The following is a 17,482-nucleotide window of genomic DNA, read 5'->3' as shown; positions in this document are numbered from 1 at the left end:
CAGGTTGCTCAGAGCCTCATCCAGCCTGGCCTTGAACGTTTCCAGAGATGGGGCCTCCACCACCTTTCTGGGCAACCTGTCTTTCTCACAAAGCTACAGTTTTTTCTCCTACAGCAATTTCTCCTTGCCCTCATCCTTTCAGACAGGCTTCTCTGCATTACTTTAAGCAGCCATCAAGAGGACCACACTCCAGCCTGTCTCAAGGGTACCATCCTACCAAGTGATGTGATCTACCAGCATTACTATCACAGGAGCACTGACCTGACAGTTCAGCGAGGTGAACTGTTCCTACTCCTCTGTGACCTACTTTGAAGATTTTGAAATGCTAAATCACAAAGCTACTGTTTTTGCTCACTGCTGCAATTGCCCCATAGAAACAAGGCAATTAGTAACCTCTTCTTTCACCACATATATCCACCAAATTACTCTGCCATAGGAAAACATAACTTTCTGTGTTAACACCTTTCTATTAATAAGACATCAGCCTTCTTGTAAATGATGTCAGATCTACATTTTCTGCATTAACAAAACTAGTTCTACTTCAGCTCACACTTCACCATGCCCTGTTCCTTACCTCAGCACACCCTTCAAAGCTGATTTCCCTCAGATTTAGATTAAGGCAAACCTTGCTTGATGTGGCAGATTATAGGTTTCCTCTGTTGGCCTGGCAGCACTTAGAAGTGTGACTTTTGATTTACACAGATTAAGCCTAAGGCTTAACTTGCAGGTTAAATATCAAAATACTGGAAAGCAAGGATATAATAGGAAGATAGGAATAGAAAATGAAACAGCTGGAAGTCCTACTTGGGATTTCAACTGAATAAAGAATCATAAGCATATATCAAGTGCACAGCCAAAAGCATCATTAAATGGATCTGTTATGGCATCCAGTTGTGTGATCATACCTCTTAATGCACTTGCAGAAGAGCAGTTTAAGACAAGGGCTGTTTGTGAAGAGAAGCTTTCACAGCTGGATGATGCAAAACATGACCTGTATTTCCTCCCCCTTTTTGAAAGGGGTTTATATTTCTTTGTCTGCTTTTTTCCCTCCCCTGCTTTTTAAAGCTAACATTCTGATATCTGTTAATCTCCTTTCTCTGAAACCTTCTGTACCCAGATATCCACATATTACTTCTTCCACTTACATGGTGAATAATAAAAGGTGCATCTCTCCCATCTCCTTCCAACACTGCTTTTTCTTCTCTCTCTCCCCCTCCATGTTATCCCTTGGCCTTCACAGTCTCTCAGTTTTTTCTATACCATTCTGCCTGTAATCCCAGAGACTTTCCCCATTCTACTCCTCCACATGCTCTGCAGGCCCATCTACCTCTTTCATATATTGCCTTCAATCTGCAGAACACTCTCCTGACCAATGACCCCAAAGACAGTGATTTTCAACAAGGCCCACCTGATTTCAATGCCTTTGAAAGTAGTGGTTGTCTTTGCTGTGAACAATTGTAATGCTACCTGCAAACACGGTGAAGAAATAGATGCCATCCTAGCTGAAGGCATGCTGTGATTTCTATCTCACTACAAGTATTGGAAGGTGGTGAACTTCTGGAGTGTGTAACAAAGGAAAAATCTAGTAAAAAAGCAAGAAAACCCATCTCTAATTACGTGGCTAAGATAAACATACTTGAGTATTGCATACTACTAAGATAAAAGTATCAAAGAACACATCTGAAAGCCCATCCTCTGTCACCCAACCTTTCTTTCAAACATTATCCTCTCTGCTGCACATGCAAACTATGATAAATTAATTTCTAGTGTCTTATACAAAGCAGCTGAAGTAGCAACCTCTGAGGTAGCCAGGCATTTCTGCACATTTCTGATTAGCATTCATTCCTTTGCTGGAGTCTCTTTTATGTGAGCCGTTATTATTAATAAAAACAAAAGCACGATTATGAGAGAGAACAGAAACAGCTTCCCCCCACCCCTCCCTCTTTTTGAGTCTAACTTCATTTCTAACTATCTCCACCTCTCTCCCAGATGCAAGCAGCACAAAGGGGAATAGGGAATGGGAGTTGTGGTCAGTTCATCACATGCTGTTTCTGCCACTCCTTCCTCCTTGGAGGAAGAACTCTTCACATTCCTCCCCTGCTCCAGTGAGAGGTCTCTTTTTCCATGGGGTGCAGTCCCCCAGGAACCAGCTGCCCCAGCATGAGACCTCCACGGGCCACAGCCTCCTTCAGGCATCCGCCTGCCCTGACATGGGGTCCTCCCCGGGCTGCAGGTGGATCTTTGCTCCCCCGTGGGCCTCCATGGGCTGCAGGGGGACAGCCGGCCTCACCATGGGCTGCAGGGGAATCTCTGCTGGGAGCACTCCTCCCTCTCTTTCTTCACTGACCTTGGCGTCTGCAGCCATTCCTTTCACAAGAAATTCTCCACAATAGGCAGGCAGATGCCTCTCAGGTTCTCTTCACATCTCATCTCCTCTCCACTTCTTGCAGCCGGGCCGGGCCGAGTCAGGCCCAGACAGCTGCCCAGCGAGAGGCCAGAGGGCGGGGGCCACAAGGCCCACAAGGCTCGCACGTCCCCCTCTCGGCCCCCGCTTCTGCTTCTTCCCTCTTTATTTATTTTCCCCTTCTTAAATACATTATCACAGAGATCTTATCGCTGTCACCAACTGGCTTGGCCCTGGCCAGCGGCGGGTCGACCCTAGACCCAGCGGAATGCACTGGACAAAGGGGAAACTTCTAGCAGCTTCTCACAGAAGCTGCCACTGTAGTCTCCCCCTCACCCTCCCCCCGCCCACCCCCTGCCCCCGCTAAACAAAACCAGCACAGATCAGTTCTTACTAAGGCAGCAACAGAGCTGAGAGCTGAGTCTTACAGAAAGCAGCAATACAACTCCATTCCTGGTAGCAAATGCACTTGTGCGTAACTTACTCAATGCTGGACTCTCATGAAATCACACAGTCTTTTTAAAAACTGTGTGTGAAAAAATTTAGAGGTAGCTGAAATCACAGGGTTATTAAGTGCAGTTTATTCTACTTTCTAATACTTTTGTATTTGGGAAAGTATTTTTAAGGTCAAGCAAATGTTTATGAAGTGTGACTTCAGCAGCTCTCCAGATACAAAGGCTCCAAAACAGTCTCTATTTCTTCTATTTTCAAAAAACCTCAGTACAGCTATTTTCAAGACAAAATCCAGAAAGGATAGACTTATTGGATGGCGTTCTGTAGACAGCACCCCTCAAAACCATCTAGAACTAAAGCTCTCACTTCCCTTGGTCTCACTCTCACGGCCAGCATTTCTTGTTGGCATGGGAGTGCACAGACAAGGCCACACAACAATAACAGCAACTATGAAGAGAACAACTCAGAGGTCTTCCGCAGAATGAAGAAAAACAGATGCCAGAAGAGGCAATGAAGTTCCTACTTACTCTACTAAATCAAAGAGCTTCTTGGGTTCAACTGGGGGTGGGTAGATGACTTCATCTATGCATTTCCGGACACAGTTTGCATAGGCGGTGGAGATGTGGATGAAGGCCTCGAGGTTCTGCATCTGCCGGGCCAGCTCCAGAAGCCGCTGCGTGCCTATTGCGTTCAGTTGCACGGCATGTCTGAAGAGGGCAGGGGAAAGAAACAAAATGCACTTCACTGGAAAGAATACATGAAAGCTGAGCATTATCCAAACCCCAAATAATGAAAAGTGAAGTAAGGGAACAGAAGGAGGTCACAGAAGAGCAGAAAGCTTCAATGAAATGCAAAGGCTGAACCAGCTTTCAGAGCAATCCTATTGGATTCACTGTTCTGGCCACAGAATGTCTCTCAAACATTTTTACTGAATTTGAAGGATCAGAGGTAACATTCACTAACATCTCTAAATGTGACATATTTGCCACCCCTTCCTGGAATAAATATTTCCAACACACATGACCACAGAGGCATTATGGTTCCTACAGTACCCGTTCTACTTTCTCCTTAAGGAACCAGACAAACAAATGGTTTCAGTACACAGCAAAGGGTCCTTGGGCCCAGAAAAAGAGATTCATACTGAAAGAAGACACAATTAGAGACAATAGCTTAAATTCCAAAGGAATGGAGAAGAGAACTGGTAAGCATAAGAGAAAATGAATCCTGGTTAGCAAGGCTGACCTTGAAGCACCCAGCATAGCTAAAAGTTGTTCTAGAGACTGAAATGGATCTCATAGTGAACAGACGTTCAACTTTGTTGTATGCTTTGTACTGGGAGAAAGACACTTTCCTGCACAGAGGGAGAAAGTTAAGGAATATGCAATCTGTTCAGCCCAGGAGTAGAGGCCTTCAACAACACATACAAGAATATGAATAATTCTATCAAGTACAGTGTACACTAAAGAAATAAATTACACCAACATTGAAGAGAAGTTGTAAATAGTCCAGATGAATGAAAACATAAGCTGAGTATGATTAATGTCTGGATCACAATATCTAAAGACAGAGATACTAATTTTTTTTAGCATGCTGCAATTAAAAAATAGCTTTTTCTATACATTTCTATTTCCTCCTGCCCTTCATATGAAAGTTACTCTTCCATGTACATTTCTATTTGATTCTATTCCTTCTGAGAAGGGGCGAACAGAATTGTGCTCAGAATATGGGCCCAGCAGGGATTTCTGCTGAGACATTCAGAGTTTCTTTAGCCTTCTAGGGGAATATAACCTAACCCTAGTGATTTGTGACTCTTTATTTTTTCTATTTATATTAAAACTGCATCTACTACAATTTCAATATAACACAGTTTCTCAGATTTCTGCCCTCAAGAGTTCCATCTGGAGAATTCCCTAAACGTAATGCATGTTGATGCCAGTAGTTTATTTAGTTTCTCTGCTGCCACTTTTGTAGTATTTTGATAGCACTGCTTTTGCACCTCCTTTATCTATTGGATCTACATATTCTGTGGTAGGCTTTAGGCTTCTGCCGTGTTTAAAAATATTTTTATTTTCTGTGTCACTAGCAAATTGCTGCTCAAAATTTTTACTTGAGCTGCAGTACTGTGCTTTCACATTAACTAGCTAGAACTTTACCCATATGATATATTTTATTATTCAGACAGGAATAACTTGATTTTAACAACTTCTCTTATTTTGCTGTTTAATTATACTGGATTTTCCTTGTTCTGTTAGAGAGATTTTGACAGATCACATGCAATCAGCCTTTAAATGGTTTCTACACTGCCTGAAAGCAGATGACCATTTAAACTTTTTTTAAAACATCTTTCTAGCTATCCTCCTTATTAAAAACAGTTTGCCTTTGATGTAACATGCCACTGTGACACATTTTTATAGCATCTTCATTCGTGTATTGATTTAAGAACATTTATGGCTATTAATGCAGTGCAGTGCTTTGCTGCTTGTATCCTGAGCCAGGTTCTACATACGGCTCAAGATTAAATCAAGAGCTGCTTCCTCTCTGGTGGGTTCTCTAATTAGTTATTGCAAAAAGCAATTCTTTATGGTGGACACAGTGGTTATCTACTCAGCCTATGTATGAGCAAATAAAGACTAATATTAATAATTGTATTTTCTACTCTCATAGTTTTAGCGTTTTTCAAAAAAACTGTGAAGATCTGGCAATCCAGATCATCCACCTTGGTTTGTTAACCTTTATGACTTGCATAGAAGCACTTAAACATCTAATCTTGGTTTAATGGCTTATTTCTGCTGTTCTTTCTTAATGGAAAGCCTGCCTGGACAGCCACTCCCAAGGGAGCTCCTCCAGAAACTGAGCATTTATTGTAAACAGTTAATTACGCTGAGTGCTGGGTATTTTAAGGCTTGTGAGAGGCTATTTTCTTAAACAGCATCTCATTTCCCTCTTCAGTTACTCAGTGACAAAGAAAAGCCATTAACACTAGCTTTACAGACAGACACAACATTGTTTCACTTCAAGCTGTCTCCAGCTAGTTCTGCCAAAACATCTCCCTCCTGACCTAAACCACACGTTTCCCTATCCCAATTTTAGGTCATACTTAACTCCCTTACTATATTACAACCCAAGCTTGCAGTATTTCCTTCTGTTCCCATGGAAATCTGCCAATACACTTTAATTTTGACGTGCATATGCACATGACATTTTCAGAGCATTTACATTGCACATTCAGCGCAGAACCACATGTGGCATGAAAACGTAAACGGAGAATTATTACCGCAGCTATGCAAGGATGCACTGAATGTGTGTTACAGGATACGGTGCGTTCTGAACCATGCTTAGCAAATACAGAAAGCAGGACATACTTCAGGGGTTCATCAAAGCGAACTGTTGCTGCACAGTGGAAGACAATATTGACCCGGGTCAGAAGCTCCTTCTCATCTTCAGCACTGATAGCCAGCTTGGGCTGAGTGAGTTCAGCATTAATAGGCTTAATCTTCTCGTGGAAATTAGGGCAATCTTCTCGGACCCTGTCAAAGACCTTGAAGCAGAAAAAGAGAGAGATCAGGTACAGAATTAGGCTACTGAGATCACTCTGATTTGTAGCCAGTATGATCACATCAATCAATGAAATTGGCACAAAAGAGCATGCCTGGTTTTTTCAGAGGGCAGACACAGGTGGGATGATAAAATAGTTAATTCACATGTTCCCACCCACAGGAAAACCTTGCAGGGGAAACAGAACAGAAGTACAGGAGGTAATGCCTTGAAAAGATGAATGAATCTTCTCCACACTACTCATTTCCTGGGACAGCCACTGATATTCCTGTATCTCTACATTGCTATTTGACCTCAAAGGCTGCCTGTAGGACTGTAACAGGAGCTAAAGAGGAGGAGGGCAGAGTATGGATTGGAAAAGCCTGCGAAACATTAGACTCGAGCAATGTTTTTGAAGGTTCTACAAAGGACTTAAGGAGGGGAACAGGGCACATTCTGGCTCCTCCTCTTCCTTTGCTGCTTCTTGCCTAGTGTCACTCTTTGTTCATGTCAGATGAGTCCTGTGGGGAACTGCCTTTGGGGTGGAACGATGGGGAATCTCAATAACCCATACTGCTAAAGCTGCTGACTGCCACTGGCAATTTTGCATGACTGGACAAACACGCAGTTTGGCCTCTCAAGCTATCTTCCAGCCCTTTTTTCTATGAGTATGATCCATGGCTCTTTCCAATACACATTTTCTGCCCAGCCTTCTGCAGAAAAGATTGTGCCTCTGTCCACTAAAAAGATCCCTACATTTCCATATACATGTCTGATGACTTGTCCAAAACCAGCGTTTGGTACCTTGGTTTGCCCAAGATCAGAGATAGTAGGTACTCTGAACACCAAGACAACTGTGCACAAACTTTCTGAAAGGAAAAGAAAATCAGTACTGTCATCACTTGAAAGATGCCTATGTGGAAACAGCAGTTTCCTCAGTTCCCATTTTCACTCTGTGAGCAGCTCAGAGTCACTGACAACAGTGTAACAGTTTTGAATGCAGTTCTGGTTGCGTCATGAAAGCAGAAGGCTACTGCAGGTTACACCTGGAGACCTTTTATTTGGTAAATGTCACAGGAAGAGAAGAGGAAGCCTGAATTTCAAAACACTACGTAAATTTGCTGGAGTAGGATTTAAAAAAATCATCTTAAGTTTTAGAGGCATCTGTTCTAAGGGTTTTGGCCAGCATTATTGTATTTGAGCAACTTCAAGTGAAATAATACTAACAATTAAGTCCAAAAAGCTCCATGCTTTTGGGGGCAGAGTGAAAATAAGAAGGGTAGAAAGAATAAATAGAATAGAGAGACTGTGAGATCTGAAGAGGTATAATTTAGATTTCAAAGGATAACCACACTTCAAAGGTAACTAGTCTACTGACAGGAACAACTAAGTACTGGGACAGATTGCTGGTGGATGCTGTGGGACATCGCCTTTGGATGCATTTAAGAACCGTCTAGATAAGCATAGCCAGGAAAGGCAGGGAATAGCTGAACCTGCCTTGGGGCAGGAGGATGGGCCAGCTGGCTTCTCAGTAGCTTTGTGGTTTTTGGGTCTTTGCTCTGCTCTGTAGCTTACTCACCAGTAACAGTAAGTTGTAAATCTTACTACTATCATGGCCTCTTGTCTTCCTAGAGATTGTTCTGTCTTTGTGTTTATGTAAGAGCAGAAATTGTGTGACATAAATGAAACATACTGAAAGGAAAAGACATATGAAAGATCAGTACAAATGGCAGTATTTTCTTGTTTAATATTTTCTAATATTTTCTTGTCTCTTGTAAAGGATTACCACCTTTCTCTCTGACAACTAAACCTAGAGAAACCTCAATGTTCTTAGGGATAAAGAAGTGGTAAGAAATTCATTAGCCTTCTCCACTATGCAGCATGCTCTATACTAGACTTCACGTATTTTTCTTTAACATATAGCTGTACATCTTTCATAAACCTGAAACTTGAGCAAGTTAACAGAAGTTAGGACATGATAATGTCATTTCACTTCTCTCAGTTGCACCTAACTACATGCATATTTCAGCAGTGTAGCCTAGGCCAGAGAATAGATTTCTAGACAGAGAAAGCTAATCATGGACAAAGATGTTGGTGACAGTCAGCTGGACTTTAGGAACTCAATTCCCAATGACTTACATTCAAAACTGGGTACTAGCAGCATTAATGTCTGTAAAAAGCTCGTCTTCTAAAAGAGGATGCTAGATTGGCTGTCCAAATATGCATAATCTTATGAGAGACTGCACGCGAGCAAACCCCGATGAGACACAAAATGGAGACGTTTCTCAGAGAACCCACTTAAGACCAAAGCTATTTTGTGAGAGTTTTAAGAACAATTCTGCATTTGTTTTTTTCTGTTGCAAACAGAATGTAAAACTCCACCCAACTAGAGTTATTTTATACTTGTTTTACTTTGGCATAAATAATGCAAAGGCAGAGAAAGAATGAATCAGCCCTTTCTCCATTTCACTCATGGCATATAAAAAGAAGAGTAGTATTTCTGCAGTGCCAGCCTTGCTCGATTTTGGACAGTTTCATTCTGCGTACATTCTGTCTCCTCCTGACGTTCCCAATGCAGGTAATATCCCCTTCAGTTTCTGTGCCTACTGCTAGGTATTGCCTACTCCCACATGCCACTCCATAGCTGTAGTTTTCCCCCCTCCCTCCAATAATTCACTGCATTTCTCTGAAGGATGAAGGCAATTTCTAAATGCAAGCTCACAACTCAGCATACCACTTTGGAAACCTTCTGGATCACAAGAACATTCAGTTCAGCGCCATCATTAAATCACATAACAGGAGCAGCTGTTTAATCAAAGTCTGCTGCCTCTTTTATGGCATCTGAAGATCTCAGACTTGTCAGTGCTTTACAGAAAAGTGCAAGAAGATTTAAAGATAAAACAAATGCAGCCTATTCTATACTGTTTCCTATAGCTCAAGGAGTGCTTAACATAAGGATGATGCTTAGTCTGCAGGTAAACAATAATTGCATCTCTAAATTCTGACTGAGTCACACAGAACATACATAATAAATCCCCAATAACTCCATGGAGGCTAACGATTGTTCTCTTTTCTTTTTAGAAACCATCTGCTGATACAAAATATATTCAACGGACAGACGTGGGCTGGTGTGCTGTGCTGTTGGAACCACATGAAAACACTGACCAAGACAGCAATACTCCATAAGTGCTATAATAATTACCACAGAACTACAGTGGAGAGAAAGGAAAGATGTTTGATTTCAAGTTGGTCAACTGTGTCCAATATTGATTAAAACTGAGGAAAATCAGTAGTAACGTATCCTGCTTTCAGTATCTTTTTGAGCATCCTAATACATCCCAGGGGCAACACTGCTGCCTTGACCAAACCAGAATAAATTAACCTAATAGCTGCTATTCTCATTTTAATCCTCAAAATAGGATTCAAGTTCTGCACAGGCTGTTCAGCCCCTCAACAGAGGTGAGAATTTCACTCTGAAATTTGCTGATTTTTTTCTTACGTTATAATCAGGCAAGTCCCACTTACAACAATAATCTATCTCTGTGATTTCAATTTACCATTGTCAAGTACTTATTATGAAAACACGACTTCTAGAATTTCTCCCTAAATTATACTGGAGTGTGTTTGATGGACATCTCTTTCTCTATTCTTTCCCACTTAAGCTTTGATCTTCCTTCCCAAAGGACATCCGTAACTCTCTGTGTTCTCTGCTCTTGCCTTAAAGCACGTAATAGTTCAGAGAGATTTCTCCCCATCAATCTTTCAATCAGAAATTTTCCCATACTACAAAGACACAAAAAGCTCAAAGGAATGGCAAATTGCTCTTCTATGGAACAGTGCAGCTGAAAAATAAAGGAACCACTGAACAATGTAAAATGCCAAAGGCTTCAGTTCTTCCTCAGAAGACATTTTCAGTGAAACAAATGCAAAATATGAAAAGTAGAGTGCTAGAGTGCTAAGCCATAGTCTAAACAGGAATTTGCATGAGATTTGCATGTATCTTGTAACTGCCTTTCAGAGAGGCTTGGGTAGTCCTTCTTTTTTTGGATGTATCAGTCCTCACCCCTAAAAAACCAACTTACTGTAACAGCACCATGCAGGATGGCCCTTCACTGAATAATGTAAGTAGGAGAGAAAATAGTTCTCCTGTTTGCTTGGTGATGCTACCTAACACTAATTCTTGGGCTCTCCCCTGATGTGAAGGGTTCATCTTCCAAAGTGCTGAATAAACATATCCCAGCAATGCAAGCCACGGTGAAGGTGGGCTGCTGTTCTTCATCAATGTTATCACTGGAGTCTGTAACCCACTGTGGCTCTTTTCTGCATCTGCCTCTTCAGCCATAGCACTCACGACCCTCCCTCTGCCACATCAGGGCCAAACACTTTGGTGACTGACCCAGAAAGCATCAAGTTTTCACGTGTGGCCTAGAAAGGTAATCTTTTTTTTCCTCCTGTGATACAAACCCAATGATCAATCAAGGTATCCAAATTACACTATTTTAACCAGATGCTGCCAGCCTTTTTTTTTTTTTTTTTTTTTTTGGTAAGACCAATAAAAAATGCTCTCTGCTGCAAAGTGGGGCCATGTGTGTTTAACAGGCACTGGAATATTAGGCTTCTCTAGGAGGATTAGCAAAAGATGGAAACTTACATTCTAGAATGCACATTTAAAGGCATTACTGTATGAGAACATTAAAATGGAGAAAAATCAGAGAATTCCCACAAAACGCATCTCATATACAAGTAAATACTGAGAAGACAAAGGCTGAGAAAGTTCAATTAAAAAAAAAAGGGAAAAAGCTTTTGTCCTTTCAGATACAGAAATGGGAGGGACTGTTTAGCATAATTTCCTTCTGAAAAGGAAATATAATTTATTCTAAGCAAGACACAGGCCAAGGGGTAAAACATTGTGGCAAGAATTCAATTCAAGAACAAGGTGTCCCATGAAGTGTGTGGAATAATTTTTAAAAGCCCCTCTTCTGAACAGTGTTGGTGCACAAATGTTAGGGAACAGCCTATACAGGGATACACAGAGTAACACCCTGGCGCATCGAACCCCCTGCGTTTTCAACAGCGGTATCATAAATGGACACGAGTGACCACCACAAATCTAAACTACTGCAGGTACCGAAGTAATGAAAATAACTCAACTCTTTATAAACCATCTGACCTCTGCAGTTTTATTCCGATGAAAGGGCTTATCCCAGTTGTGTTTGCCACTAACAAAGTCCTCCGATATAGTCCTGAAGGAAGGTACATAGCTACTTTTAGAATTCCTATTGTAGCAAATCTGAGAAATAATTGGGCAGCTTCTTGACATAAAGTAATTAGCCAGCAATTAATTTTTAGCCTGGTACATTTCCAGCAATAGGCATCAGGATTGCTCAGTCAAGAAATGTGTGAAAATGCAGCTCAGGCAGTATTAATGGGCACAGACCCTTCTTCTCCCTTGTGCACTCTCTGCCTCATTTCCTCTTCAGAAAGTTGCTTTTAAGTATGGTTCTTCTCAAGGCAAATAAAGCATAATTCATCTAATCAGTTAGAAAGTATGCAGCAGAGTGTTCCTCATTATAGGAAAACAAATGGCTTATGCTTCAATCTCGAGCTATTACTTTCCCCTGAGTAGAGCTAATGTAGTGGAAATACAGTACCCATGACCAACATCTAGTAAACAAAACAGCTGATTATTTAAATACTACAGAAACAAAGAGATGACAGACATTAAATTTCAGTGTAGGTCAGCTAAGGCTAGTATGTAGAGCCAGCTACTTAGGATGTGGCTTTAAACAACCAATTTCCCTGAAAATTGGCTGCCGACAAAGCCTGCTGTTTTCTAGCAAGAATACTTGGGTTACGCATCAGTTAATCCGGAACAGTAAAAGGAGCTCTTTCAGAGACAGGCATTGTAGGCAGGAGCATTAGGGACTTGACAGACATGGAAAAGCTTTCTGTGGTCTCTAGGTGGGTGGACAAGTCACAGACAGAAGGTGGAGCTTTTTTACATTCATCACAGACGTTTCTTGTGTCCCTGTGTGGTACTTAGACAGATATCACTACCAGTATTTGATGGTATGCTTGACATTTAAAACAGAGGAAGAATTTAAGTGCAGGGAAAGAGGAAACACTTGGAGCTTTTCCTACAAGGAACCATTTAACATGTTTTCCAGAACTGTTTTCCTTTTCACCCCTCCTCCATAGCTATGCCTCAGTGTGGGCACAGGGGCAAGGGGAGTCAGTTGCCAAAGGATGGCAGGAGCACTTGGCTACGACCAGAGTCCTGTCCATCTCCCCTCCGTCAATTCCCGCATGCAGAATGCACTGCCAGCTACTTAGAGAATCCCTGTATATACTTGGAAATGTTAATAAGTACAGTTATCCAGACACAGGATCTGAATCTACTTTTCCATGTTGATTGCCTCAACTACAGATCTTTGAAGTTTCACTGCCAGATTTGCTTGGGCACCAGGGAACTTGAGGAGTGTTTGCTGAGTTCCCCAAAGGCTCACCAGCCAGGAGTAAAGGCTGTGCCATACACAGATGCTTACTTCTTGGAGACGTTTAAAGAAATGACTCAGAAAGACTTTAAAGACATTTAATGACATGACAAAAAAATGAATTTCCTATTTGACAGTACCTAACAAAAATCAGGTTGATTTTTAGGAGTCTGTAGAGATTGGTACAGCAGCTAGACAGTGTGATCTCTAACGCACTCTCACTTACAATTACATTAAAACATGTTATATATCACAGGTGGAGAGCTCTTGAGGTTCCGCCCCTCTGAAAACACAAGTTTCATGAGCACAGTCATGCAGATGGTACGGCGTGGGGTTTTGGGGAAGTGGGGGCCCACATCCAGGCAGCAGCTGCAAAGTGTGCTTCAGATCAGACTCCTGTTCACATGGAGCCTTAGTAGGGAGAGAGAGGCCAGAGAGAGTTCCCCACAAGTACACATCTGGCTGACCAGGTATGCCTGGCTCATAAGGTCACGCAGAAGGAAAGACGACACAGTGCAGCCCTGCAAGTAAGTGAGATGCAGTCCTGGCTGCAGAAGAGTCCCTCTCAGCTGCAAAGCTTCACAGGACTGGATGATGTGAAGAAGAGGTGGCCATCACAGACTACATACAGCATGATGGCATCCTCAGCCAGCTGCAAAACAGCTGACCCAGCACAACACAATGAGCATTAGCTCCGCAGAGCAGTCCTTGTTTATACAAGCAATCATATCCTCTGATGGCTGGAACTGGTTGAACTTCACAGAAGTCTTGGGATCTGCCTGGTAGTGTGTCTGTATGTTAGCCTACGCAGCAACTCACACTCTCACTTTTCAGTGAAAACACAGCTCTGCCAAAAAGTCACTGAGGAATCCCCACAACTACAGTCAAGCAGTCTTATCACAGCCAGACCCTGAGGGTACTTCTCCTTCTGCTACAATGCTGTTTCCAAAGAGGATAACCAGGTACGCTGGCTGTCACACAGACACAGCTGATGCAGCTAGCACATAACCTGTATAGTACACAGTGCTCGTATGCAACTCAAAATTTTGTTTCAAGGACAACTCCGTGGGTGCAATTGGGCCCTATGACTCCTGTAAGTACATCTGGTAGAGTCTTGAGGTACTCTGCTTTCAACTTGAGCCCCTCCAAAGAGCTCTTCCAAAGGACTGATTGCAGCAGTTGTGGCAACCTAGGGTGGATGTTCTGCACTTCCATACTAATTTCTTCAAGATCCCTGACCTCTTCCTGAGGCATAAAGGAGAGAATGCCATCATGAAGAGGAGCTCAGGTAACGTGGGCACCAAAGTTCACCTTGACTAAAAGTGGAAGGGAGGAAAAAATCCTTTGATGTCACACACAACAGAAGTTGAACAAATCAAGACAAATACATCAACTATTTAAAACTACTCAAATTTTTTTTAGAAGTAATTTTTAAACATTGTAGTGAGATGGCACTTAAGCATAGAGACCTGAACATCTGGGAAATGAGCAGGAACCTCCAGGTTCTAGTAGGAACCACTCCTGGGACGAGCAGAATAGGCAGTCAGCAAATGATAAGAGCCTTGTGCTGAACCTCCACCATCCATGAGAGCCAGCGAATTCTGTGGAAATATCTATACTGGTAAATTAAACTGGGCCAGGTTATGCCCTGGGCACCTGAACTCAATCATCTATATTAGTCCGTTGTTAGAGAGGTCTTAGCACAATTTTGGCCTGAACAAACTACCAGAAAGCTGAACACGTTCCTGGTCACAAATGAGGAGTTAGCCTGGGCCAGGGGCTTTCCCCAACAGGTATCCTACATGTGGGCATGATGTTTTGGAAGGTAAGAACGTTAAATGGCATGAGTGCAAGCTGTTTCATGCCAGCTGATCTCAGTGCCTGAAATTAATCCCAGGAATATTCAATTTATGGACCCTGTCAAACAGTACAATCATTTAAATATAGAAGTTTTCCATTCACCTAGGACTATTTATCATTTAATAATTTTTCTTTTGTGTTCATGTCCAATACAAATATTTCTGCCCTCTTATGCCATTTGACATACTTTTTTTTTATGTTCATCATTACAACGTGATTTTTATATTAGTACTTAAAAGAAAAGCACTAAGCCTGGGTACCTCAACCTGTCGATTCTCTGCTTCCTGTCCTTGCTGTCACTTAACTATAATTATATTCACATATTAAGGCTACATTCAGCACTCACAGTAAGTAAATAAATTGGAAAATTACTGGGAGATGATCAGAAGGTAATGCAACTTATAAGACTAATAGGAAAAGCAGGGACACTACAAGAAGTGAAGGCACTTCTGAAAAAGAGAGTGAGTCCAGTGAAGAAGAAAACAGGTGAGATTCTAAGAAAATATCTAAGAAAGGATGACTTAACCATTATAAATCGATTTTCTGTAGTGTCACTATTCCAAGCAAGCAAGGAAGTAAGAGAGTTACAAGTAATCCTTGATTTTCATCCAAGGAGCCTTCAGCTTAGGGAATTTAAAACTTCTTTAAGAAGATAGAACCATCTGTGCAAATAGTGCCCGGCTACTTACCTCACAGTGTGGGTCTCCAAGTACTGCTCTTACTGGAGACCATCTGTAGTTAATGTCTCTGTTTACAGCCAGTTCTTTGAAGACTCCCTGGAAACCCTTCAGAAATGCTTGCAGAAGCCCACATGCAAGTGTAACAGCTGGATTCACAGCTCAGACCTTCTCTCCGAATCCAGCCTCTGTGCATGTTATACAAAATATGGACCACTTTCTTTATGTGAGACCTCTTTTGACAGTCCTTCAATCAATTGGTTCTGTCCATAATAAACATTCCTAAAATTCACCTCTTCCTGGCATGAGTATAAAAAAATACAAGCAGTCCCACTGAACTGTGTTAAATTATCCTAATGCAAGAAAAAGGCAAATTTGGCCCTTGAAGTCCATACAAGCCTTTTGGCATGTGTACTCCCTTTTCCACTAGCTTGGGTCTCATCAAGCAGGAGGTGTAGTCTTGTTTCAGAATGAAGATACCTGTTGTTAGGAGGGCCACATAACATCAGCTTGTGATAGTAACACTTCTACCAGGAACAGATGTCGCTTACTTCCCAGTACAAAGATCAGAGCGTTGCCACAGATGGCTCAGTTGCACCATGTGAAAATTTTCTCTCTACTCTCTGTTGCAGTTGTACCTGACGAGAATGCTCTGACAGCGCTGATGGGAAGAGACAAGCCAGATGATGTTCCACACACCTTGCAAGACCTTTCCTCTTTAAGGCAGTAAAAGATGAGTTTTGTTTGAGGGGTTTCTCCTTTTTTTTTAATTTTTATTTTATTTTTCTTTTTTTTTTAATGTTAGAGAAATACAGATATTTTGGTATGGAAGGAAACATACATACATTTTAATGAGGGTCAGGAAAGCCGTATCAAGTGTCCTTAAGCCAGGCTCAGGTTTTAGCTCGCTCTGGCATTTCTCAGAGAGTGCTGAAGGGTAATTAACCATTACAAGCCTGACTCACCATCTCTGGCACTCCTATTAATTGTTTCAGCTAAAGGCAAAATGTTAAAACTTTCTGATCACAGGATCAGTGACTCAAGACATCTTTCATACTGACATGCAGTCTTCATCTCACTCACTAAATACCCCAAATACTGTACATCTATTAATAGAAAAGTTACTTTTCTCTGCAAGTATATTTTCAGCTCACACTCCTTCCAACGGAGACCAAAGAGGAGAATTCATGTAAGCTGAAACGGCATTCATATTTTCGGAATGCCCTGCCCTTGGCTTCTAGACCTAGATTTCACCAATCAGTTTTATGCTACTCAGTTTGTGTAAGGTAAAAAAATGAGCACTTGGGCTAATTATGCTTCAGGTGTAACAAATCAGTTGCCCATATGTCACCAGAACAAGCAACATTCTCAACTAGGTTGAACAAAAGTTGTTTGTACACAAAAGTCTCCCCATCTGTCTGAGTAGGGATTACTGTTAATGAGCCTGTGTCCTTGGCCCTAGGTTCTAAAAGGTTATAAATTACTTTAATGCTTTAATCTACCAGTGAAAAACCCTGGCTGAAGAAGTAGAGAAGAAACAAGCAGAACATAATACAACCAACTATGCGTAGTAAAATACAGCTCTCATCTCACACAGTGGTTTCACAAATAAGAAATACACGGTGTTCTGAAAAGGACTAGCATGAGACTATACATCCTAACTATATATTTAACTGAGGGAAGTACAACGTATCTTCACATTAAGTCTCCACCTGTTCTGACATATTCTGTAGAGGCAGCCCATCAATTTCCCAGACTTCCTGGAGGAAAAAACCCCAGTGCTTAAAGATCCGCCCCAAACTACGTGGCCCATAAAGTCAGCATCTTTAGGGCATACAGCTTTCTGTAGACACTACATGGGGTGATAAGGTGCAAGCACGAGGTCCTGATGAAGCACTAAGCCTCATAACTAGGTAAAGCCTCTACGGGGAATAAGGAAAGTAATTAAAACAGTTCAAAGACAACAAGGCTGCACAAGCACAACACCAAAGTGTGAAAAATGTGGTCCTCTGGTGCTGTGGTATGCAGACTGTGGACAATATAAGAAACTGCTTGTGCTT

At 41.7% G+C, this 17,482-nt stretch overlaps 1 protein-coding gene across 1 annotated transcript in view; it reads right to left on the bottom strand.

Annotated features, from left to right (window-relative positions):
- Positions 1–17,482, bottom strand: part of FAR2 (fatty acyl-CoA reductase 2) — a 78,917-nt gene that overhangs the window by 27,619 nt on the left and 33,816 nt on the right. The window contains exons 2-3 of the mRNA XM_086758276.1: positions 6,220–6,395; positions 3,385–3,564 (exon numbers count right to left, since the gene is read on the bottom strand). Of these exons, the coding sequence (XP_086614402.1) occupies positions 3,385–3,564; positions 6,220–6,395 (356 nt within the window). The remainder of the gene's footprint in view (positions 1–3,384; positions 3,565–6,219; positions 6,396–17,482) is intronic.

Source organism: Chlamydotis macqueenii, chromosome 1 (assembly GCF_036417535.1).
Source record: "Chlamydotis macqueenii isolate bChlMac1 chromosome 1, bChlMac1.mat, whole genome shotgun sequence".
Taxonomy (NCBI): domain Eukaryota; kingdom Metazoa; phylum Chordata; class Aves; order Otidiformes; family Otididae; genus Chlamydotis; species Chlamydotis macqueenii.
This window is presented reverse-complemented; position numbering and strand designations above follow the sequence as displayed.